The 24,975-nt window shown below is 40.4% G+C and overlaps 1 protein-coding gene across 4 annotated transcripts in view; it reads right to left on the bottom strand.

The window, feature by feature from the left end:
- Positions 1–22,858, bottom strand: part of TBC1D9 (TBC1 domain family member 9) — a 45,843-nt gene extending 22,985 nt beyond the window's left edge. For all 4 annotated transcript variants that reach the window (XM_062493938.1, XM_062493935.1, XM_062493936.1 and 1 more), the window contains exons 1-5: positions 22,732–22,858; positions 8,849–8,959; positions 4,234–4,352; positions 2,328–2,556; positions 1,078–1,339 (exon numbers count right to left, since the gene is read on the bottom strand). In XM_062493938.1, the coding sequence (XP_062349922.1) occupies positions 1,078–1,339; positions 2,328–2,556; positions 4,234–4,352; positions 8,849–8,959; positions 22,732–22,858 (848 nt within the window). The remainder of the gene's footprint in view (positions 1–1,077; positions 1,340–2,327; positions 2,557–4,233; positions 4,353–8,848; positions 8,960–22,731) is intronic.
- Positions 22,859–24,975: the final 2,117 nt, after the last annotated feature.

The raw sequence follows: 24,975 nt of genomic DNA, 5'->3' as shown, positions 1-24,975 counted from the left end.
TACATTTAAGGATTTATTTTATGCAAATCATTGCAAGTTACCTGCAACATAACAGCTAAGCAAGGAGTGTACAGCAAAAAGTTGGAAATAATTTGTATATGGTGGAGATACAGTCTTCCCCTTTGGAAGGTTCTAAAACTACATGAAAAAAAACCATCTGCCATGAATGACTCAGACATTCATCCTTACGTCTCAGAGAGGAAAGACTGAGTGTGCTTTTCATACTCAGCTCTACTTTCTGAGAATATATATGATTTCTGAGAATCCATTTTTTGCTAATAGTGATAAAAAAATGCTTCTTTGAGACTTATTTTTAACGTTATAGAATCCTTAAGAGTCCAGTCAATCCTTAGAGTTTGTTAACAATTTCAAGACTTAGTCTTGATAATGCATTCAGTGCAAAACACTCAACAGTAAGGACAAACAAATGATGTAATGCATGTCAGATGTCAATAAGTAATGAGAAATTTAAACAAGCACTGGCTGTAATTCTGTATGGCACACTAACATGAACAACATATAAAGAAAAACACGAAAAAGAAACTAACAAGCTGAAGTATGATATAAAAGAAGAAATATTTTCTAGAAAATTTTTCATCCCTTGGAATTTTATGTCAATTTTTGCATTGCTGTTACCTAAACTACATTCTAGATAGAATTAATAATCTAGAGTAGTTTCTCAATTCCAGTGATAAGACCAAGTATGAATATTAGGCACAATTCTTAATAACACATGAATCACTTTATTAGTTTCCTCTACTGACATAAAATAGCCTTACAACAGATAACAAAATGTGGCCAGTGTCAGGAGAGACACTAAAGAGCTTCTGAACAAATGAGCATTTGGCTCAAGTAAGTTTATTTTTTCAACATGTTTGTATTCAAGCATTTTCCATTTTCTATTTCATCAAGAAACCAATTAAATATATTTAAATAATTATTCACATTTTACCACTGGAATCAATCATTCCTTTTGGAGTAGCAGTAAACGGCCACAACATTAGAAAACTCTTGGACAAAATCCTGCAAGTAAAAGGACTGAGGAGGAACAAATGAGTAAGAACCAGTGCTACCTACCGTTTCAGAGCAGATACTTTTTTGGGGGATTTCTTTTTCAGTTTGGGTAATGACCTGTCTTGTTCAAATCCTTCATTGTCCAAAAGCTGTCGCATAGCTATATTGGCAAGCTGTTCCATTAGCTTAAATGTCTCAGTTATATTAAGGAATACTGAGAAGAAATGTTCACTTGACCTTGTGCTCACTTTGATCATATCAGGGAAGAGCAGTGTGGCATTCTTCTCCAGCTGAGTGATATCAACCCAACGAATAACTAACTTTGCTGCACAGGAGCAAACAAAAAAAGCAAGATTCAGTACAAAAATGAGCACATTCAGGAACTTTTAGCTTCCTCTTCCTATATAAAATGAATTCAGCTGAATTTTTCTTGCATCTTGAAAAGCTGGGAACACAGCATAAATAGACCAAGTTTGTACAAACAAACCACTATCACCTGACAAACAGCAGATAAAAGAGTTTAAATATAATTTACTTTATTTACAGAACACCACACAAGCATTACAAAGCTAGGTGAGCTGATATGACTTATCATCGTCACTGCACTTGATCAGACTCTGATGTCCTCTTTTCCTATGGAAGCAAAGCAACACAGTCTAAACACATCAGACAGGCTTGTGTTATTTTTACACAGTAAAAAGTTTCAAATATTACAGCCATGACAGAACCTTAGCTTTTCCCCCAACACCAATGCAGGTGGTGTCCTTAAAGCAGAGACTAAATCCCAGGACTGATCCACTGCCCAAAACCAAACACTGCTGAATTGTTCATCTCCACCATGCTTTGAATTAACTCCCTGTAGAGTAGACTGGTTGCACCCACACTATGGGTGCAACTCTTTATTCTGAGTTTCCTCTGAAACCTTTCTGATGTTCTGGTGCTGCACAAATGTAGATGTGTCTTTTAAGGTTGCAAAGTCTGCAGAGTAGTACTTGAGGATTGTGTAAGAGCAGAAGAGAAAGACTGGCATGATCTTGTCCCTATTCCATTCTGGGCATAGCTCCTGAGGTGAACCATGTCCCTAGACAATGCCAAGTACTGCTTTACAGTGAACTACTTTGAGAAAGACCAAAAAAAATCAAGGGAACAAGCACACAGTTAAGCAGTGTGCCAAATCAGGGAATTGTTCCCTGCTTCCCTTTTCCTCAGCAGTGTCTTTTTACCCTCAGTGATCAGCACGTGACAAGTAACAACTACAAGACATTTCCTAACAATTATTAGATGCACAAATTACCTTTCCACTGAAAACATACCTTCCCTGCCCATGAGAAAAGAGTAAAAGCAAAGGTGATTAATGCTGAGATACACCCAGCCCTGACGGGGAACTTTCCCCTTCCAGTAACTGCAGGAGTAATAGTTCACCAATTTCTCTTCCTCTGGCATCCCAAACAGCTTGTGAAATTTCACTATGGCTTCCTTGAATTTTTCGGTGTCGTCATCCTCTTTGATGCCATTGATTTTGTTGTACTCAGCAATGATGCCCTGGTAGGGAATGAAAAAAGGACACATCCTGTTAGTGGCCATGGGCTCTCAGATGTCCTAATTTCCACTGTTGTCCAGGCCACAGGCCACAATGGTTATTGCAGTGCCAAGAAAGTCTTTCAGTGAGCTCTTATTTTTCTGCTCACTCTCTGGCTTACGTAGTTATTTACTTTATTCTGATGAATAAAGGTTTTGATCTTACCCCCTACCATGCCTATGTCAAAAGCAAACACTTGCCAGTACCTTGTTTTAAATTAACCAGCCTAATCCAAATATTCTTAAGAGCCCTGTGAAGAATCTATAATCAGTAGTATTTTCCTTTTTCTTCCTGGAGAGACAGACATAGGACTTCACATTAAATTTTTCTTAAGGGAAGGAAAAAAGTAAAAGGGAGAAAAAGAACTGTTGTTCTTTAGGGAAGATTTAAAATTACTTCTATGACCCATCTTATTTGACCTTTAGCATAGGGGGAGAGCAAAAGGGGGAGGTGGGGTAAGAAGAAGAGCAAAAGGGGGAGGTGGGGGAAGAAGAAAAATAAAAAAAAGGAAATCTTCAACTAAATTAACTAATAGGATGGAAAAAAAATTCCCACTTTCAGGTGCAGATAACCTTAATGAAATTTGAAGAGGCAAACAGGTAAAAAGATGCTTTTTGATATTTTTAAAGACTATGGTTCCTTCTGTTCCGAAGCTCTGTTTTGTTTGATTATTTTCCCAGTCTTCTTTAGCAATCATCTCTACTGTCTTTTATATCAAAGTTATAAAATTTTTTGTCTTTTTATGACTTTTTGCCTTCAACTTGCTCTGTATTTACATGAAGAGCAGACTACAAGACAGAGAACCATTGTTCACATTTAGTGTTCATCCAGCTCTAAGAACTAACTATTTCCCCAAGGATTATATTTCAAAACACAGATGTCTTCACATATAAGGTATTTCCATGACCATCTATAGCCCTCATACCTGATTCACTGGGAATACAAGCAACTGTGGGATTCATAAGAGAGCTGACTTTTGTATGAAATGTTAAAAGAGAAATTAGACAAAGCCAATACTTTGAACACACACTAGTAAAGAGTAATTTTGCTTACAATCTTTGAACAACCTATTCATTTTCAGATAATTATTAGTATGAAAAAAGTACTTTGTGCCAGTATGGCTATTATCTGTCCGACAAAGAGAAAAAGAAATTCTGAGAAAACCAACACTCCCACTTGCTACCAAGAAAACAAATCCATGAACCAGCAGCCCTTAACACCTATATGAAGTGTAAATGCCACTACTACAAGATTTAGCTATGCAGAAGAGGGGGAGGAGACAGTATGAGTGCATTAAAAAAATTAAATTAAGCCTTACAAAGCAATAACAGCTGCACAGACAATTATCAGAGTTTAAGACAGTAAACAGTGCAATTAATTTTAGAACTTACAATGTCTTAAGCCCTGCCTATATATTTATATGTTTTTTTTTTTTTTTAAAAATCACACTGCTGTAAGCTACGTGCACTATTCCCAGTTTTCCAGATTTTTATACACATACTGCTACTTAGCATCTGGTATTCCTTCAAAAAGGCAGAGCAGCCTGGGGAACACCAGCTCCAATTTGTTTCCAATTCACAACAGTTTCCTTCTATGGTCATATTTATCATTATCAACACTTCTAGTAATTAATACACTACCTGTATTTTTCCTCTGACAAATGTATTTATGTCATTCTCATTTTCAAAGATTGAAAGAGTTTGCAACAAATTCTGTTCCAGCCATTCCCAGTGTTCAGTGATTTCCTTCCTTGAGCAACCTATATAAAAAGCCCAAACAAACAAACCAGAAGTCACAAAATAAATAATTCAGCACTGTCAATGTGCCTTTAATCATAAACAAAAACCTCTTAAGAAAACTTGCCAGTAAGTGGAGATGCAATGTTTCACTACATGCTGTCCTCCTGGAAATTCCGAAATTTACTCCCATTGTATTTAATTTAGCAGCTCTAATGAAGGCAACAGAATGCAACATTCTGTGCAACTTCCAGGGGAATGTCACAATTCTGATTGTAGTACAGATACATAAATATACATAAATCATGTTGCAGAACAGCCTACATATGGAATCAATATTTCAGAACCACAAATGATTGCGACTCCTGCTTCTCCTTAAAACTACTGGATGCAACCAGACCTTTCTAGAACTCAGGAGGTGGTCTGAACACTATTTCTTGGTGGCTTTAACACTGCTGTAAAAAGCAATGATGAAATGCATGAGCTATGTATAAAAAACTAAACTTCATGAGAAAAATTGCTTAGTTCATAAAAGCAGTGGCAAGCAGTGCAGGCACACTATCATGATGAACTATTTCCTAAAGCTGTCTCTTTCTGGTTTGTGGTTCATCAATTATTTTTCATCATTTCTTCTGAAACTGCTTTGGCTGATTATTCTCAACCCATAGCAATACATCTCTTTTTTTTCCTCGGTGCTTTTTGTCTCCATTATCTCACTGCATACTCTCCCTTCACCCCAGTTGTCAACAATTCATCATCACAGGCTAAGTGTTTCTCTTTGCTTTGCTCAGTCAGTATTAAAATACATATCTGTTGCAAAGTTTTAAACTATGGGTTATTTTATCTCTGTTACTGTAAAGTTTTTGCCTATCTCAGCATATTAAAAGCATTCATCATTATCCCATCATTGGCCTCTTAGGTAAATTAAGTAATAGCTCTGACTCTCAGGGAAGGGGAAGAAACCCAGTTTAACAGCTGAAACACTGCACTTCAACTTACCCTCAAGACTAGCAGGAAATAAAAATGAAAATAGCTACAACATAGCAACTTGCATGAAAATGCTTATAACTACCATAACCACAAAAACCCTACAGCAGTCCTATACCTGAAAAACACACAAAGCCACTGTAAGAATGACTGATTTTATAGCTGGAGAAAGACCTAAAAGGTTGCTCATTTCCAAACAGTTTAGATATAGCACTATTTTTGCCTGACACTGAGCTCCAGCAGACTGGGGGGGATAGTGGCAGGGCTACTACAACATTGAAAGGTTGATTGTATACAACATTTTACATTCCTTGGCCATCAGCTGTTCTTGAAAAGTAACTAGAAAACAATTCTCCTCTATAATTCAACAGACAGAACTCTATGCTGCGACACCTTTAACCCAACACTGCACTGGAGAAAGGGCTGTTAACAAGATTTCTCCCCAGAGCTGTAAGGCTACAGATTCACCAGCCAGAATCCTCATAGGCCCTAGATCAGTAGAGTTAATATCCAAGAAAATTCAAATCCAAATCTGTCTAAATAGTAATTTTATAGCAGACAAACCCCCCTGGATTACTTTCACCCTCAAAATACTCTTGCAATGAGCAAGACCAAATAAACAAATCATAAAACAATCTCATTTCTTCAAGTCATTCTGTACAGCTACTTACTGAAAATGGAGATTATTTCCTTATTGAACACAGAGAAAAAGACAATTTCTGTAAAGATAAGAGATTACAAGTACCAAATAACCAGCAGTCTACCCTTACAGAACAGGGAGGGACAATGCAGAACAAATCACAGTTGCATAGCTAAATGCAGCCAAAGCCCTTAGTAACCTGTATAGTTTTAACAGCTCTTGATCAGTTCAGAAAGGAACTGCTTTAGCTGCAAATTCATAAAATAACCACAGCACAGAGCCTTAGGGAGTTACTGGGCTGCTCAGTTTCAAGGTTGCACAGATAAATTATTTGCTCTCTAGAATTTTACCTCCCTGTAAGATCCACACTATTCCCTTCCCTCAACTGACAAGACTATGCTAATGCAGTCTTTTAATTTAACCAAAACAACTAAGCCATCAACCAGGTATTAGGAGACTAAAAATCCAAGAAACACTCCATAAAATTGAATCACAGATATATACATTAACTACATTAGCAATTTAAATTAGGGCTAAGATTAATAATTGAATAGCATGCTCATTAATACTAGTTTAAATGTAGACACAGTACTGTACTTCTACATAAAATCCACAATATATTTCTCAGAAGAAAAACAAAATTCTCACAGTTCAACAGTACCACAAATTTCTACATGTATGGTACATTTATTTATTCTGGGGTCACAACTCATAACTCTGCCTTCCATTCTATGCCCCTGCTTATCTTGAAGACACACTGTAGATATAAAATTACAGACATTATCTATAGGTGTCATGCAAAAAAAATCTAAAGAGAAGTCACGTGGCCTATTTCCAAAGTCTTAAAAATAACTTCTGAATACATGCACAGTATAAGGGGTCTTTGAAGAAACACTATGTTTCGGGAGCTTTTGATACACTATTTTCTTTGAAAGGGAGTCTGCAAATAGGAAGAAAACTTGTGTCCTCAGCTGCCCCCTTTCAGGTTTATGGGATGGAGGTGGTTACTAATGCACTGACATGTGGATGAAAGTAAATAAACATACAGGCAAGTACTTTCACCTTCTTTCTCTACTGAAAGCTGACATGAATTACTAATGGTCACAGCAGAGTAGATGACAGTAAAAAGCACACTGTTAAATGCAGATTTGGGAACAACCTTCATAATATTGAAAACTTTGTCAATATCTGGTTTTAGTATTAGCAATCACTAAAGGTAAATTAAGTTACATGAATTTTAAAATCTCCAGGGAGTTGGTACTAATGGATGTAGAGGGGAAAAAGGTTGTTTGAACTGATGACTTCTTTCAGGTCTGATACTACCAAAAATAGTAAGAAATACTTGTGCTAATAGGAGCTATTAGCAAAACTTCATGTTAGATTCAGAAGGTGACACAGCTTTGATATCACCTTTGCCAGACACAGAAATCATACGCTCCTAAGAACAGAGCCTGGCTTGAACTAAAATTATTATATCTATAGCAAACCTTTGTCTGTTCTTCCTTCTCTTCCCTTCCCAAGAGGGCATTTGTCTGGAGGAAAAGTCATCCAAATAATCTAAATGTCAAATTTCACTGGGAGAATGGGCACTAATGAAGTGGCACAGTTAGTAGAGAAGAAGCCTACAGCATCATTAACCAGTATTTCTGAGTGTCAGGCAACAGTGGGGGTGCTGGAGGTTACCAGGCCATTAAAGAGATTATAGGCATTTATGCACTTCTCATTTGTTCTCTCCTCTCAGTTCTCTTCCAATTTAACAGACTTTTGGCTGTTACCAAAAACTCTGCTGCCAGTGAAACTTTTGAGATGCAGGAGCTGCTCTGAAAAGTTTCCATTTGCTAAGACTGAAAAGCAATACTATCAAACCAATGATCTGACCTGACAAGCTTGGCCAATCAAAGCTAAATGACCTGGATCTTCTGCATTTAACTCCAGACATTACTTTCCCAGACAGCAGACAAAAACAGAGACTAACTCCATTCTGTTTTATGTAATTTGCAATAGGTACCTGACCACAGAAATAAGCATTTACTACAGGATCTGATACAGGCAAACATCCTATTTAATGTACAAAAATATCAACTCAGTTGTTTTCACTACTATAATGACAAAATGAGCAGTCTTACTGCTAGATCTGTCCAAGTTAGAGCATTAAAGACCAAAACTCTTAAAAGCTGTTGCATCTATGTGAGAACATACACTTCTGTAGTTAGCTTTAACCTAGCTGCTATCTTGCTAAATTCTAAGTACATCTTATTTAGAAAGACCACACACTGTCTGAAATAAACATCCAGGGGGTAGGGCATCCCTGACACCTAGATGGTATTTATCCTGGAGGAGACAGGAAATGTCTCACTGCTTGCTATTCAGTACTCACGTGAGTGCTGAGGCTGCACTTTTTTCCTGGTTACCACTGCAAGGGAAGCCAGGTGCCCTGTCTGGGTAACTGGGATGTTATAATCCAGGTACTCCTCCCACCATCCTCTTTAGAGACACCCCATCACCCAGGAATGCTGCACTTTGGAAGTGCTGTAGGAGTGAGCCCTGGGCATGGAGAAGAGCATGCAGGAAGGAGGAATGGGTGCTGCTGCTCTGGGAATACCTTTGGGAGAAGAAAAGTGGAAAAAAACAAATGTGTTGTCCCTTCTCCATGGCCATTTCTGGTTTCATTCAGTCATTGTGCATAACACACCCCCCCCATGCTGGCATTCAAGGTCTGACTATCAGAAACTCTGGTGCCACTGAATTTTACCAGTACAGCAGGTTTTCATCCTGACCCATTTATCTGTCCTAAGATGACTGTTCTCAGCAGGGAGGATGCTCTCTTATTATGTTATGTGACACAGTATCCAGGAAGAATAAAAATCCACATGTCAGTGTATTTGTCCTTACCACAGGCAATGGTCCAGTAGACCAAGGAGTCTGGTGCTTGGTAGAGGATTCGATATGGTGCCACTCTGGCACTGGAGTCCAACACAACATCAAGAGTACCCACAAGGAGACCTGTGGAAGAGGAAATTCTGATCAATACACAGTGATGGAAAGTTCAAGATCCCACAGGAGAAGGCTCTGCAGCCCCACTCCATTACACCCTCCACAGCAAAGTGCAGATCTACATATTCATCATCACGCTTGTTTTCTCATGTTGTAAAGAGGAAGAGTGACTTAACAGGGAAACATCTTCAGCCTAAAGAAGACTTCAACTCTTTAATGCACATCAATGCTAGCATAAAGACAGGCAAATCAAAGCAAAGCAGAAGGTAGTTGTGTTATAAAAACATGTTTAAAAGTCATTTAGTTCTTTCCTGTGCTTCATATACTGCTGGAGTCCTGCATAGTAGAAAACCTTCTCCAGCATCAACAGGAAAACCCAGACAGTACATCCTATAAGGGTTCAAAACTTGAATGTCAGCTAGGTAAAACTAAAGACTTCCAGCAAAAATAATTGTGCTACTTAACAGTCTGATTATTTAGGGTAGGAAGGATCAAAATGCCTTAAGAGTCAAGCTGTTTTTCAGATAAAAGGATACTGAGGAAAGACAAAGACATACTGTTTTCCAGAAGTAGCTTTGAAAATTCTTTGGTACTGAGAGAGCCACCAACAGTTGCATACCAAAAGCTACTTCCTAACTATATTTCCACAAATTCTAAATCCTATTTTTATAATAAACTACACATAAAACAAAACTCTATCCCCCCAAACTCTCTGCAAGAAGGACCTATTTATTTTTAAACTATTAAAAACATAAAAGTTTTCCCCCTTTTCATCTCCACAAAGAATTTTCATCTCCCCTGCAGAGATGTCAGATTTAAATTTTCATGTTGAACTTCTCAGCTAATTGTTTCAATTGTATGAAAAAAAATTGAAATACATAAACTCGAATGAACTTTCAGAGATTTTTTTTTAAAATATTTATTAGGGTAGAAATTAGGTGGTTTTTTTAAACAGCTGAAACAAACTGCATGCAGCAAAAACATTTGAAAACTCTCCTGTTAAAAGTTCTCTTCTCCTTTCAAGTCTTGTGTGTTCATCTTTTACTGTCATAGCTTTATTAGTTCCTTATTTTGCTCTGCTGTAACTGGTATACACAATTCTGCTTCCCTTGCTGTTCTTTCAGATTTGTGCTGTGCATCATAAACATATAAAAGCAGTGCCCTTTTTCCATCTCAGTAAATCCCTCAAATCTGAACTGAAACTGATACAAAGAAATACCTCACCTATCAGTGATTTTGTATTTCTCCCATTCTATCTCTTATTTGTATTCTGTTTTACACAGATCTTCTCAGGTCAGATCAACTGTAGTCTCTTTCTGCTCAATGAATTAATAACATGCACCACTTCTAAATCCAAGAATTCTTCAACACATGAGAAACGAGTCTGGGCACAACATCAAGCCATTAGTAAGGTGTGCTACAAAGTTATCTGACAATCACAGGATACAAATACGAAATATGAATGTAAAATATCCCAATGTACATTAGCCTCACTAGGTTTAGCTGCCCCTCATCTCTCACACATTTTGATTACTGCTTGTACACTGACAAGCTGCCTCTGAACAATTCTCCACCAGCCCTTCCAGATACATCATGGTTCCTTTCAAACTCAGGAGAATGAAGTGGGTTAAAATGCACCCTTAATTGTTTTCTCCTCTCCATGCAGTAAGGCCCTGGCCCAGAAAGCACTGTTGGCTGCTAGGGGGTATGGGCCTCCACAAAGCACATGTCACTTCAACCAAGGGCAAAATCCTAAAACATGTAAAGCTGCCAGTACTGCTCAACTGGAGTGGGGACCAAGCCAGTTCATCATCTGGGCTTGCTGCAAATACAGCAGGAATCTTTTCTTTGTGCTTTTCATCTTCACATGACTACTGACAGTAATAAATATGCAATAGGCATGATGTAATATCTAAATAAAGTTGTACGCTGGCCAAATGCAATCTTCTCTGAGATACAGAAACACTGTTCATTCCCTGTATTCTTTAAAAATACACTTGTTTCTTTCCTCCTGGTCTACGTCCAAATTCACTGGCACATGGCTTGTCCTGCCAAACAATTCTACCCCTAGTTTTTGGAGTGCTGTAAAATCTAGGACGTGCAGGTAAAATCAGGAAGTCAGAACAAACCTACTGACTTGTATAGCAGCATGAGGTTCAAAGGAAATTCCCATCCTACCTTCTTCTTCCCTGGATATGGTAGACAGGAGAGGAACATCCCCCTGTGCCACCAAACACTGTAAGACAGAGCAAGGTATTTAAGAAATGTGGAAAGCACTATGAGAAAAACCACCAAGAAAAGAGAGAAGCCAGCAGTGACTGAAACAATAGATGGGAGGTAGGAAAGGAAAAGAAAACAAAGAATACTTTCCAATGGTGCAGTAAGTAGGAGCTGGTCAGGGGCTTTTCAGTAAACAGGTTGAAAAAATAACCATCTATTGAGGTTAAAGAAAGAAAATTGACAGAATTCCAGAAGATCACATGGAAATTTAAATCTGAGCTTCCCGAGATAATTGCAACTGACAGTTTACCAGTAACATTTTACTTGCATCATGCCATAGCTGTTTTGAGAGATGATACATGTGATATTAAAAAAAAAAGTGTGTTTTTATAACATGAAAACATGTACAATCATGCAGCTGAGCCTGCTTGTTCTCCTTCATGAACTGTTCCTTTTTGTGTTGTTAGGTCAGTAATGGTTGTTTTGGGCTTGGGTATTTGTTGTTTGGTTGGGTTTTTTTGCAATGCAGACATGTGATGCAACCAGAATGAAATCACAGCAGTTCATACTGATAATCTGTTTGAGGATTTTCTACACGAAGTAGAAATGAAAATTAAAAAAAAAAAAAAAGAGAGAGAGAATTTTAATACTGTTCATGAATTCTTCATGTAGCAAGTACCTTTTCAGACATGATTAAGTAACTGAGTTTCTATAGAAACAGAACAGGCAACAAAGAATCATATTCCTTAGATTAGACTGGCCTTTGGGCAAGAGCCAGTGAATTACCCAGGCATCAAATCACATGACTACACCAACTGCAAATGTTTTCCCATTATTTCATCAGGTTTCTGACTGCATAATGAAATAACGGGAGAAGTTTCCAATGTAAGAATACTAAATCTGCAAGCCCTTGTTGAAGCAATAGTTTTTCATGAGAGAAGGTTTAAAGCACATGATAGAATTTATAGGATTAGCATCTGGCTAGTTGATGGGAGCCCCAGTTCTAAAGGCATTCAAGCATGAGTAACCATTCAGGTACAAACAGTCCCATCTCACACACACACGTGCCAAATTTCTAGAGCAACCACACCTATACATGGGGCAGGAGGGGGAAAGGGAGGAATACTGCCTTTTTTAAAAGGCATTTAATAAATTTTAATCTAGTCAGGTTCCTCTTTCGCCAACCTGAATTCTAAAGCGGAGGTCCAGAAGATTGATCAGTATTCCCTTTCTTTTCTGTAAAACATAGGCATTAGCAGAGGAAAAATAATGATATGTAATATCTGGAACCAGGGAATACAGAGCTACAGCTCGCTGTGAGCCTGGGCAATTGCTCTTGCATCTTGTTCCTGGAAGGACATACAATGCACTAGAGGGAATTACTGGAAAAGGTGTTCAGATACCCCATGCACTTTGTGCTGAAGGAAGAAATCACACTACATTTTACTTATCTGACCACATTCAGTGGTGGCTCACACTTAGTCACAAGCTGGAGGGGGAGCTTATAACCCTTGCAGAAAGCACAGACTAGTAGTTTTTATTAATTAATTAATTTATGATGTGCTCTGCTTGTATCCTTACAACAAAATCCATTTTCAACCTGTTTTTTTTTTTTTTTTTTTTGCTAGAACAGATTATGACCATATGAAGCCTAACCTCCTCCATAACACAGACCCCCATCACAAATTATTCCTATCTCACCAAAGGGTATTTTTCAGAAAGGTAGGTCATCTTGGTTTGAAAGCAAAGCCAATAGCTTCATCCAATTGAGATGCTTCCAAGCACCACTGCAGTCCTTGCTCCTTGGAGACCAGTATTCCAGATTGCTTACAGTCCAGACTGATTACAAACTACCCACAAACAGTAATGAAATCAAGCCATGACTTGTAGAATCAACCTGGTGCATTTTTCAGCACACCTCAGAGTACACAGACTTGAACACCTGTCCTAAGTCACAGTATCTGTGACTATTTGGATAGCCATGGTACAGATTTTTGCTGCAGGAATACTTCTCTCACTTCCTTTTCTTTCTTTTATCTTTCATAATAACTTGCAAGTGTCTTTGTAAAACATAAATCACTGGTGTTTTTAAAGGAAAAGCAAGTTAACGCACTGTAAACATGAACAAACTCTTTATTAGCAAAGGATTTTCTTATGACAAACACTAACCCTCTTCCACAGAAAGACATGTTTTCATTTAAAAACAAAAAGACTGAGTAGTCTTTATCACCCTTCTACAGTCTCCCTTACAGCAGTATTATATTTGAGAGCCTTTGTGTTTTACCTGCTCAAAGTAAATTGGATTACATATTCAAGAGTGAGGATCTGGATTATCTATTACCTCTAGTGCACCTTATTGAAACACTGAAAATCCAATGAATTATAATAAATAACGACACTTCAAGGCTTAAGAATTACAAGCAGCCATGGCTTTGTTGCACAGCAAGAACCAAAAAGCTTGGGATGGAATCAGTGATGCTCCCTAGTCATCTCTAGCCTCAGAGTAGAGGGGTTTTCAGCACATTCCAGGGACCTGTGACAAATCCATTCTTCAGTGACACAGGCAACTTGTGTCACACCTTGCCGGGAGCTGGAGGAGGTCACCCTGGAGTTGGTGCCACTGCCTGCTGTGCCTTCCCTTCCCTCAGTTTGCCAGAGTGCAAACATATGTTACTCACACAGCTCCTGGGAGGAAAAGCCCTGCCCCGTCTCATCCTCCTTCCAGGCTGACATGAATCCGTACCTCAAAATACCTTTCGTTAGAAGATTTTTATAGAAAAAAGTCTAAACAAAGAGCATACATGTTTTTAGCACACAGAGTAAATGTAAAATAATACCCTGCAAAAGAGCTGAGATATAACACAGGTCAGACTGTGACTCTTGGAGTCAAGCTCATGACCTATCACTCAGTCTCATGGATGTCAGCAGCCTATTTGTGTAGGAGCTCAACACCACAACCAGGAAAACCTGCAATGTCACACGTGTCACAAGCAAGAACTTTTCAAAACAGGCACTGTGACATCCAACGCAGAGCCAGAAACGTACTTCTTACAAGGTCCTCAGTATTTAAAGAACACTGATGACTCCTCTTTCCTCTAAAGTAAGATGGACACATAACAAGCTCTGGTCATAAACCTGAAGCACCCACAGCATCTATTTAGATTGTAGATGTCAGCTGATTTTCAAGAAATCTTCAGTCAATAGGGTTGATTTAAGTCACAATTGCACCCTAAGCATTCAGTTTTATATTGATTTAATGGACAATAAATAAACTCTTCCTAAAGTTTAAGTGTTGCTTACTGAGCTATAAAAACAATAACTCATAACAACACGTAGCTGAAGCATACAGCACAAGGTATTGCTTTTCATAGTCATGAGAATGAATCCTCACTGCTCCATTCTTTCTCAAGGCAGTTTGTGTGATTAGCTCTCTCATTTGTTATTACAGGATGAGATCATCCCAATACTTGCCTGTCAAAACTCAGCCTGGAGCAACAACCTGAACTCCATGGGTAATACTATGGACAAATCCTTTTTAAAATGGAGGGTCAACTCTACTTGATTTAATTTCAAGGAAAGCCTATATAAATTGAAAATATTATACACCACACAAAAATAATTGTAATAATACTGGCAATAACACCCACAAAAGTAAGAATATAACCTCTTCATTGTGAACACTGCCCTTAAAACTTTATGAAGGGCTACACTTTTTAAATAGGAGGTCATTCACATAAACGAAGGTAAAATGACCTCTAAAGACTTAATTCCTAACTGCCTTCCCATGTGGCTTATATGGGCATCTAATGTGGTACCAAGAAAACCAAATTCTTCCTCTGAATTTACAACAATTAATATACCTTAATTAACTAATAAATTAATAATTATATCTATTTCTTAAACATACATATATTTCTTAAATAGTTAAGAAATTAGGATTCGTTAAGTTTTCCCCAATGTCTGCCTTTTCTGCTCTCTCTTCCTAACAACACAGTTCTATAGACCACTGATTTGTCCTGCCACCCTTTCATTTGCACAGGAGTGTTCAAACACATTCAATGAAACTGACTTCGAGGAAGAATTGTCACTCTACTGACATTTAGTAAGAAAAGCAGCAAAATAGCATTTACTTTCTCTGTCTTCAATCTGATGAAAACAAATGAGAAAAGACTGAAAAACTAACCACTAATATTTTTTTAAAAAAGCTTGGGAAGGCTAGAGCGCTATCCAGCTTGATTACCAAGGGATAAAGCAGCAATAAACAATAAAGCTTTCATCCACTCTTCAAGTTTAACAATTGTGATTGAATCAGATTATATCCCAAATATGTTAATTTGTAAGGGATTATCTGTACTTGTTAAGGTGTCCAAATAACTCATGACCATCTCTGTAAAAAATCTATATCCTAACTTGCACCTAAATCTGGTTTGGTTTAGACTTTCAGCTTTTACAACTTTTGGTAACTTCTGCTAAGCTGAAGCTCACAGAAAGAGATGAGCACTGACAGGACATGTCACAGTTACAAGTATGTGAAGGCTTACAGTTCAGAGAAAACTGATATTTAGACAAAACCCCAAACAACTTATCTCACACTACTGAAAAATAGAAAATTTTTGCTACATATCAATCACACCAGACTATTCGAAATAATGGAGAATCAGTGAGAAAAATACAGATGAAGTTATCAAATGCCTTCTAGGTGTGATAGAAACAAATATTCATAAGTTTGTAAAAAACACTTAGGAAAAGCATAAACAAGTATCACAGACCAAAACAGCAGAGAAGTTACTGAACCTCACTCACAAGTAATTATTTTTAAGTATCCCATTCTGTCAGAGTAGCATAAACAAACTGAATTTCATCCAGCAGATCACATCCAACAGGAAATTTTAAATCTGTATCTGCACCAACATAAAATTCAGATAAACTGCGTAAGATGAAAGAACAAATCAAGTAAGTATGAGCAAATTAAGAAAAACAAAACAGAAAAAACCTCCAAACATCACCACTGCTAATTTAGTAAATATTTCCATGAACCGAATCTAGTAAATGAAATTGCTTGAGGACTGAAGTGGGCACAGTAAACTCAGCTTGAACTCAGAAGGAACAGTCCTGAAGCATTTAGTTTGAAATACAAACTAAATCTGAAAAGAAGCAAGAGCTTCAGAAAAAGAGAATTTTAAATTCTCACAGTTCTGACAGAATACCTGCAGATAGATCAGATTTCAATAAACTATCAGAGGAGGCACTTTACCAGGGAAATGAACAATGCTGAACAAAAGATCCCAATAATGCTGGCTGATAAAATACTGGAAAAACCAGAGGGGAAGAACAAGAAAGACTGTGAGGAAGGAACAGTAAAATTCAAAACATTTAAAGTCTACTAGCTGAAACCAAGATTAATGCTGTGGTAGAAATTCAGACACCCCTATCTGGAAACCAGGAAAAAAACCAATCACAAATCCAGCATAGAAAATACAACCTTTACTTTGGAAAGAAAATAAATGGAAAGATTTGGAAGAAGTCTTCTAGAGCCTAAGATCACCTAAGCACCAGATTTAAAGTCAAAATGCATGTGTCATTTACATTAATCAGTCAACAGAAGTAGGATTAGGGGTCAATGAGAGAAAGAAAATTTCCAGTCAAATGCTCACAGCTCTTTACACATATTGTATCATCATAATCACATTGTATCGTCATACTTTCTCAAAATCAATGGCAGAGAAAACTGCTGTCTATTACAGGAAAAGCCAGATGAAGTGTGACACTGTGAAGGATAAAAACAAGTAGATTCTGCCTATATCAAATATTTACAAGAAGAAATACTGTATGAGAATACACATGCTCAAACTAAGTTCCAAAGGCATTTCAGTATAGGCTAGCATACTTCATGGAACCTTTTTTTTTGTACTGCAGCCATCTAATTGAAACTATCACGGGCCCAAACCTCCGTGAAATATGATATATTCTTACAAGGATGCATACCTGCTACTTCTTCTATACCTTCCAGGGACCAAAGAATAATAACAAAAACTCTCCAAGCAATACAAACTCTGGTATCGTGCAGAAAATTAGTACCTATGCCTAGACACTGCTTACTGTCTTGCGATCCTGTGCAACATTTCCAGCAGGTTTCCTACAGAGATCTCAGGAGAAATAGCAGGCCACCCTGGAATTCCAGGTGTCAAACAGTAACATTATTTCAAAGGCAAAAATGGCAAAAGGCAGCTCAGCTCATCAGCCTGGGTGGGCCGCATTACTCAGCGTAGGAGATAAAGCATCATTCAGGGAAAGTCTTTGACCAAGAAATTTCAGAGGAAAGAAGGCAAAGCTACACCCAGCAACATCCCAGGCACTGTGTCTCTAGAGCCAACAGTGCCCTGCTACAAGAGCTGGAGATGGAGAGAAGCACTGGGCAGGAAGCGAGGAACTGGGAAAAGCATCTGGGAATTCAACAGAAAGGCTGTGAATCGGTCTGGGGAATCAAACACCAATTCAGCCCTAGACATCTGCATGTTCCTTGAAGTGGAAATGCGCCGGTGTGGAGAAGTAAACGCACCCACAGTAGATCCTAAGGAGCAGCTCAGAGCATCAGAGTAGACTTGGTGTAGTGACAAATGAAAGCAGATCAGAAGAGACCAGCTTCCACTCCGTGTGCCTAAACAATCGTGGAAAGCTGATGGATAGATAGGCTGCCCACCCCTATCCATTATGCTAATTGCATGCATTTTGATAAAGACTGTATTTCAAGTTTCAGACAGCACATTCTTTCTACTCAAGTCTAACAAGCAAAACCCCAAATACTTGAGTCAACAAGGGCAGAAAGTGTCAAGTTAGTTAAAATACAGACCACATTTTATTCAGGCAGATGATCAACTGCCCAAAAGCTTTCCTAAATCTTAAACATAAACAGGTTTTCAAGTAATGTCTTCCTCAACTGTCTGAACTGAGAGGCTGTGAGCAAAACAGAATCTTAGCTCCAAACATGAAATACTAATTGTGCTGCCCAGCAAGGCCGCAGAAAAGCCTTTTAAGTTAGAACACTGTCACAGTGCTAAAAATTATATTAATCTGACATTGATATGTCACATCAGCCAGCAGAGCTCAGAACCTCTCCTTTTTGCCTTTCCAATGTGGAAAATAAATGACAGCTCCTTTTGTAAAAATATCTGGGGAGAAGTAGTATTTCATCAGATCCTTTTATCACCAGAAGTCAGCAAATTTCCATCTGTTCTCTTCTGCTTAAACATTTGAATCATTCTTGGCAACATCCCATGGACTTACAACTCCTACTGCATCTCTCACACAGGCACTGTCCCAGCTGTAAGAACATATACCCTAATTGCAAAATAATTCACTTCTAAAAACAGTTCTTGCTAGGAACAACTTATTTCCCTTGGGATTCAAAGATCTCCCAATAACATTTTAAACAAAGTCACTTAGAATTTCATCTCTACTTCACACACACAAATGTACACAGGCAAAAGGAGCACAGTAGGCACCAGCTAATTGTACCAGAGCCTCAGTCTCTCCTCCTGTAAGCTCCAAGTGAATACATTGCTCTGCCATCCATTACCAGGTACAATAATTCCTTACTATAAAGTCTTGAAGCAGAAGAGCTCAGCAAACACCATCACAGTATAGCAGAAAGCAGTTAAGAGACATTTCTAAACCTATTTGTTGCATCTGAATGCAAAATACACTTAATAGCATGAGCATTTTAGTTGTTCATAAAGTTTATTACATGTTCAAGATCTTTCCATCCATAAAAGTAATGCTGTCATACACGGCACAGTGCCCAAATGATGGTAGAGATTTGGGTTCATGTTCTGTCCAAATGCCTCTGCTACAGCTGATGCAGGCTGCTGTGTAAATAAATACACCACATTCCTCTGGAGAAGGAATTATTTCATACAGGCCAAACTACCAGGCCACCCAGGGAAGCAAGAAGAATGTGAGGAAAGAAAATACTTTTTTCCCTGTTGGTGAAAAAAAGGAAGATGAAACACCCAACCAAAGGTCACACAGAAGGAAAATACGGGCATGGCATTATGTGCAAGGCATGAAACAATTCAATTACAGAGAAAGCTCATCAACCATCAAATACTTTTAAAGCAGAAAAGTACATTTTTGGTGTTGTCCTGGAAGATTAATGCAGTGATGCAAGATAATGTGAATTTGTAGAACAGCTATGAAAATCCAATTTAAAATCCAATTTACAATCTTTCCTATTTACTTCTTGTTAAATAGGAAAATAAAACCCAGACAACCCTTCAATTAAAGCATGCTTACAAAGAAAAGTCCCACTGATGTGACTAGTAATGACATTGACACAATAATTTAAACTAGTCCAGACCCTAATTCAGTATTAGAATGGATCCACACTGCTTATTAGAAAAGCTGTATCTCTGAAGTAAACTACAGATCTAATACACCTTGTTCTGTGGACTTGCTAATCAGCACTGCCCTAAACCATTAAAAGATCATCATCATTCTCCTAACTTGTTACAATACAATATAGTGCAGAAAATGTCTCCAATGTCCAAACAAGTACTTAAATTAGTGTCTCTTTGTTCATCTGCTACATGAACCAAGGCCAAGAAGAGAGAACCAGTGTAAAAAGGGTAGATTTTTCACACCTTCCCACAAAGTGACTGATATTCCTTTACCTGCAAAGCACTGAGGCACTCAAGAGTGAATCCAGGAGAACAGATACCTCGAGTATTCTGCTCCAACATAAAGCCAACAAGAAGTACTTTCACCCACCCCCAAAGCTACATAAGATACTTGGCTTTAGATGAGACATGCCAAAAGAAGTTTGCCATGATCACAGACACAGAGAAGGGCATTACAGTTAACCCTGATCAGTTTGCTGATGACAGTTTCACAGCAAACCTAGACTGGAGGGCAATGCCAGAGAATCAATGCTTCTCATTGTCTAGCCACTGCTTAAGTTACATGGTGAAGCCATCTAATGTCATCATACCCACAGTCTCATCAATTTGAAAGCCAGTTCTCATTCTACAGTTCAAGACGAATGACTTCAAGAATCAATAATGAGGGAGTATAAGTCAGCAGAAGTTGGATCACAAAAAAGAGAAAAAAAAGGACAGCTGTATTTACATCCTCTCTTGCAAATATGAATTGAGATCATCCCTAGCACAATTAAAAATTTTGTATACAGTATTTCTAGTCAACTTCAAGGACACAGACATATAAGTTGGTTTCCCACAAAGCAATCAGGCCAAATTTTATACCATATTCCTGGGTGGCTAACTTCTTAGATTATATCTGAGCAAATTTCAGCATTATGTCACTACACAAAGGGTAATTAAGGAGATAAAAAACCCAACCCACCACACAAAAAGTTCTTTTTTTCCCCCCCGTATACTTTTGATCAGGTAACCTTCACCTTTTTTCACAAGGTCAGTATCATCTAGAGAGCTTTAAAAAGGGTCATCCTAAATGCTATAATTACTGCATATTATGTATCCTGTTTACCATGTCAGCAGATTTATTCTTTAACTGAGGATCAGCTAGATCCCTCAATACCCTGCATTTAACCAATCTTTCCTACCAAGAACAATCCACTGGCTTTCTCCATCTTTCTTGACCCTCAATTGACAGACCAGAGCTGTTAAAAGAACCAGCAGAAAACTCCAGTATTTCCATGAAAAAAACCAAAACAAAAAACCTAAGTTCTACTTATTACTGTGCCTGTCACATTGGGAGTGGCTTGGAGACTACACCCAACACTCACCCTTCCTCTCCCACTTTTTGTTGACCTCGGTGTCACAAACCCTTGCCATTTTAGCACATAGTCTGATAAGTTCCCATACATTCCTTCAAACACTGCCAACTCTAATAAATTAGGTAATTACAGGGATTTGATTAGTTCTGGTTTTGGCAACATACAGGAAAAAGCTACAGCTTTTTACCAACGTCGGTACAAACGAACAAAACCCCTGGAAATGGACTTGTTGCTACTACCTCAATGCCACAGCAGCTGCAATTCCAGGCAAAGTAAAGGCTAGTAAGGGCTACATGGAAAGCACATTCCATAATACTCACTATGCAGACTTCATTCACATATTAAAATATTGGATAGAGAGCACAAATATTTAAATTCCAAAAGGCAGGGGGTAACGCAGAAACAAAGAACTATTTCTCTATTTTGAACTTCTACCAAATGCTGCAGGCTTATCTGGCCTCCACAAAAAAAAAAAAAAATAAAAAAAAAAATAAAAGGAGTGCACATTTATGAATCCTAATTCCATTCAAGGACAGAATCTTCCAAAAGTGTTTTCTCCACCTGCAAAGTGGCATGGTGATACCAATCAGACAACTACACATTGAATTGCAAGAAGACTTAGGTATGTATGCACTGTGCAAACAGGTTGAAGAACAGAACCCTAAACTCTCAAGCTGTTTCCCCAATAACTGAGGAATGACTGGAAAATTGATGGCTATCTCAAACCATCTCCAATTTAAAGATAACAAAGCCAGAAGGGGAGAAGAATGCCTTGTCAGACTTTGAGAGGCCAGGGGGTAATCCACGAAAGGAGGGCCTGAGGAAGATTTTTCAGTAAGCAGAGCAAGGGTGAACTTCTGAAGCAAAACACGTTTTCTATGGATTTGTCAATACTGTACACAGTTCAAAAGATTATTTTAAAAATTTAGAAATCTACAGCCAACGTGGTGTGGCTTGTGGTCACTTCCCACACAAGAACAACGTAGTTTATCAACACACAATGCTGACTGAAGATCTCAGCAGCCTACATGAAAAGACACTTCACAGCAGTGCCTTAGTTTAGATTATGAAGTGTTTACAAGTCCACAGAGCATTGAAGGGCTGAAGAAACACTTAGTCTCACAGTAAACACGTACTGGACCTTGAACCAAACACAGATGCAGTCCATGTGTTTATCTTGCTTAGCCTGAAGTACTAATTGTCATGGAAGTGTGTAAAGAAGAAAGCACAGGTTCCAGGAGAACGAGCTTTGTTATTCTGTACCAATTCAAGAAGTACTAGTGGAAACACCACTGGGCCGTGTATCTCCAATCCCATATAAATACAAATATATTGCCTAAGAAAGGGCGGAAGACCTCGACGAATGTATACGCACAGTATGATTAAGACCCAGATGAGAATCTTAATGACGAGCACGACCCAAACCTCTGCAAAAGCGTCTCCAGCTGCCAGCAGTCGGAAACAAAGCATTCAAGAAACACACTTCACAAGGACATATGGAGAAGCCTAAGCAAATCCGTTCTCTTCGTAAACCTCTGAGTTACAACGCCGTCTTAATTAATTTAGGCACGCTCGCTGAAGAATTTTCAGCAAGCAAATCCTCCCGGAACCAAGTCACACCCCGATGCGCGGAGCCATCGGTCACCGCCGCTCTCCCTCCCACACCAGGCTGCTGCGCGGAAATCCGCGTGGGAGCCTCGGCGCATCCCCGGCGCGGGACGGGATCGGGGAGCGCCGCTGCAGCCGCGCCCCGGCCCCGGAGGGACCCCGGGAGCCGCCGAGGGCCCGGGCCCGGCCCCGCCGCGCTTACCTGCCAGCCCCCCGCCGCCGCCATCGCCGCCGTGCCCCTTCCTCCTCTGCAGGATGAAATAGGGGTTGGCCCGCTCCGTCACCCACAGCGCGTTGGCCAGCAGCACCTCCTCGGGGTTCACCCACATGCTCCCGGCGCGCACGGCAGCGGGCCCGGCGGGCTGAGGGGTGCCTCAGGCGCGCACCGGCCGCCACCATGCCCGGACGGCGCAGCCCCGCGGGCACCGGCGGGCACCGGGCGGAGGCGGCAGCGGCAGCCGCATGGCCCCCGCCGCCTAGCCGAGCTCCGCCGGGCGCCGAGGGGCGGCTGCTGCGGCCCGGGGCGGCGGCAGCTCCCGCCGCAGCGGTGACATCAACGCCGTGCCCTGCCCGGCCCCTCCGCGCTGCCGCTCGCACAAAGCCCGCGGGACGGCCGCGCGCCCGCGCCGTGCGCGCCGCCGAGCGCTCCTCCCGCCCCGCCGGGAGCGCGCCGCGCGCCCCCGCACCCGAGCGCGGGCGCGGCGGCGGCGAGGCCGCGCCCGGCATCGCTCCGCGGGGACACTGCGGGCAGGAGGCGCGGGCTCGGAGCAGCCCTGCCCGGGAGCGCTCGGGGTGCCGGGACACCACGAGCCGGACCCGAGCCGGCAATGCGCGCTCGCAGCCCCGAGAGCCAAACGTGACCTGGGCTGCATCCAGAGCACCGCGGGCAGCAGAGGAGGGAGGGGACAGGAGGGGAGGGGATGCTGCCCCTCTGACCCTCTGCCCCGGCGAGACCTCGCCTGAAGTGCTGCATGCAGGTCTGCAGACAGTCTGAGAGAGTTCTGGCTGCTCATCCTACAGAAGAGAAGGCTCGGGGAGACCTTACAGCACCTTCGAGTACCTGAACGGGCTACAGGAGAGCTGGAGAGGGACCTTTCGACAGGACAAGGAGTGATGGCTTCAAACTGCAAGAGGGTAGATTAGACAGCAGGAATAAACTCTTCAGGAGGAAGGTGGAGAGGCAATGGGCACAGGTTGCCCGGAGAAGCTGTGGATGCCTCATCCCTTAAAGTGCTCAAGGCCAGATTGGGATGGTGCTGGCCTTGTGGGAGGAGTTCCTGCCCATGGCAGGGGGTTGGAAACAGATGATCTTCAAGGTGCTGTCCAACCTAAATCATTCTAAGATTCCCCTTTTAACTGCCTGCCTTGAAAGCTTTGGCCTTCTCATCATGTGGTTCAGAGGATTTTGTAAAATTGGGTGTTAAAATGAAGGGCAGGCTCTGGTCTCAACCAGAAGGAAGCCATCCACCAGAGGAGGGGACACTGCCCTCTTGCCACAGCCCCTTTTCTGTACCTGTTCTCTGCCATGTCCCACACCACGTCGGAAATTCACCTCTGCTGCTGAAGACCACCTTGTGCCTACTGCTAAAGGTGAGGGTAATTCTGGAGGACCTGAAGAGCCCTCGAATAAAGCATACTCAAAGGGAACACTAGCGTGCACAGATAACACAATTTCTACCCTTGTATCTCTGAATGTTATTTGGTTTCCAAGTTGTCAGGAAAGGACCAGACACACTGACCTCCCTTTAGATGTAAAACCACTACTTTCCAATCAGATATGTATCTTTGTTTTAAACATGTTGATAAGGCTCAATTAAGCCCCAAGGACAACATAAAGCCACGTTCTGGCCACAAACTGCTCAAGCAGGCTGTACTTTATAGCAGAGTCTAGCCTTTCGTCAACTGGTGCTGGCATGGAGCTGGTAACCAGTGTCCATCATGTGAAGACAAACATGGGAGAAATGGGAGAAATGACTCTTCCTCTGAGGCAGCAGACTCATGTGGTTGTTACCGTGCAGGTAACAAGTTCAGGAGGGGGAGGTGACTGTCCCTGATCTGAGCCAGTTCTGCTCTCAGTTCCACTGCACCATGGAGAAGGTTCATCTTCGTTTTGTGATGAGCTCACCAAACCCCCGGATCCTGTCCCCCTGGGCTGCTGCTGGGAAGGATGGAGGGGTTGGGGGAAAAAAAGGGGGTTTTAAGGGCTTATTTTACTTCTCATTGTCCTCTTTTGACTGTCTTAGTAATAAATTCACTTTGTACCTCTAAGCTCAGCCTGTTTTTCCCTTGGAGTATTTTCTCCCAATCCTTATCTATTCTCTTGAGCCCATCATTAATTTTTTTCTCTTTCCTCTGTCCTGCTGTGGCAGGGGAGGGTTAATGGGTGAGTACCTGGCATTTGGCCAGTGTCACACCATGACAGGAGCAAAATAATGAACTTCTGGTC

The sequence above is a fragment of the Cinclus cinclus genome, chromosome 5 (assembly GCF_963662255.1).
Source record: "Cinclus cinclus chromosome 5, bCinCin1.1, whole genome shotgun sequence".
NCBI lineage: Eukaryota > Metazoa > Chordata > Aves > Passeriformes > Cinclidae > Cinclus > Cinclus cinclus.
The sequence above is the reverse complement of the archived record's forward strand: the minus strand, read 5'-3'. Positions and strand labels throughout refer to the sequence as shown.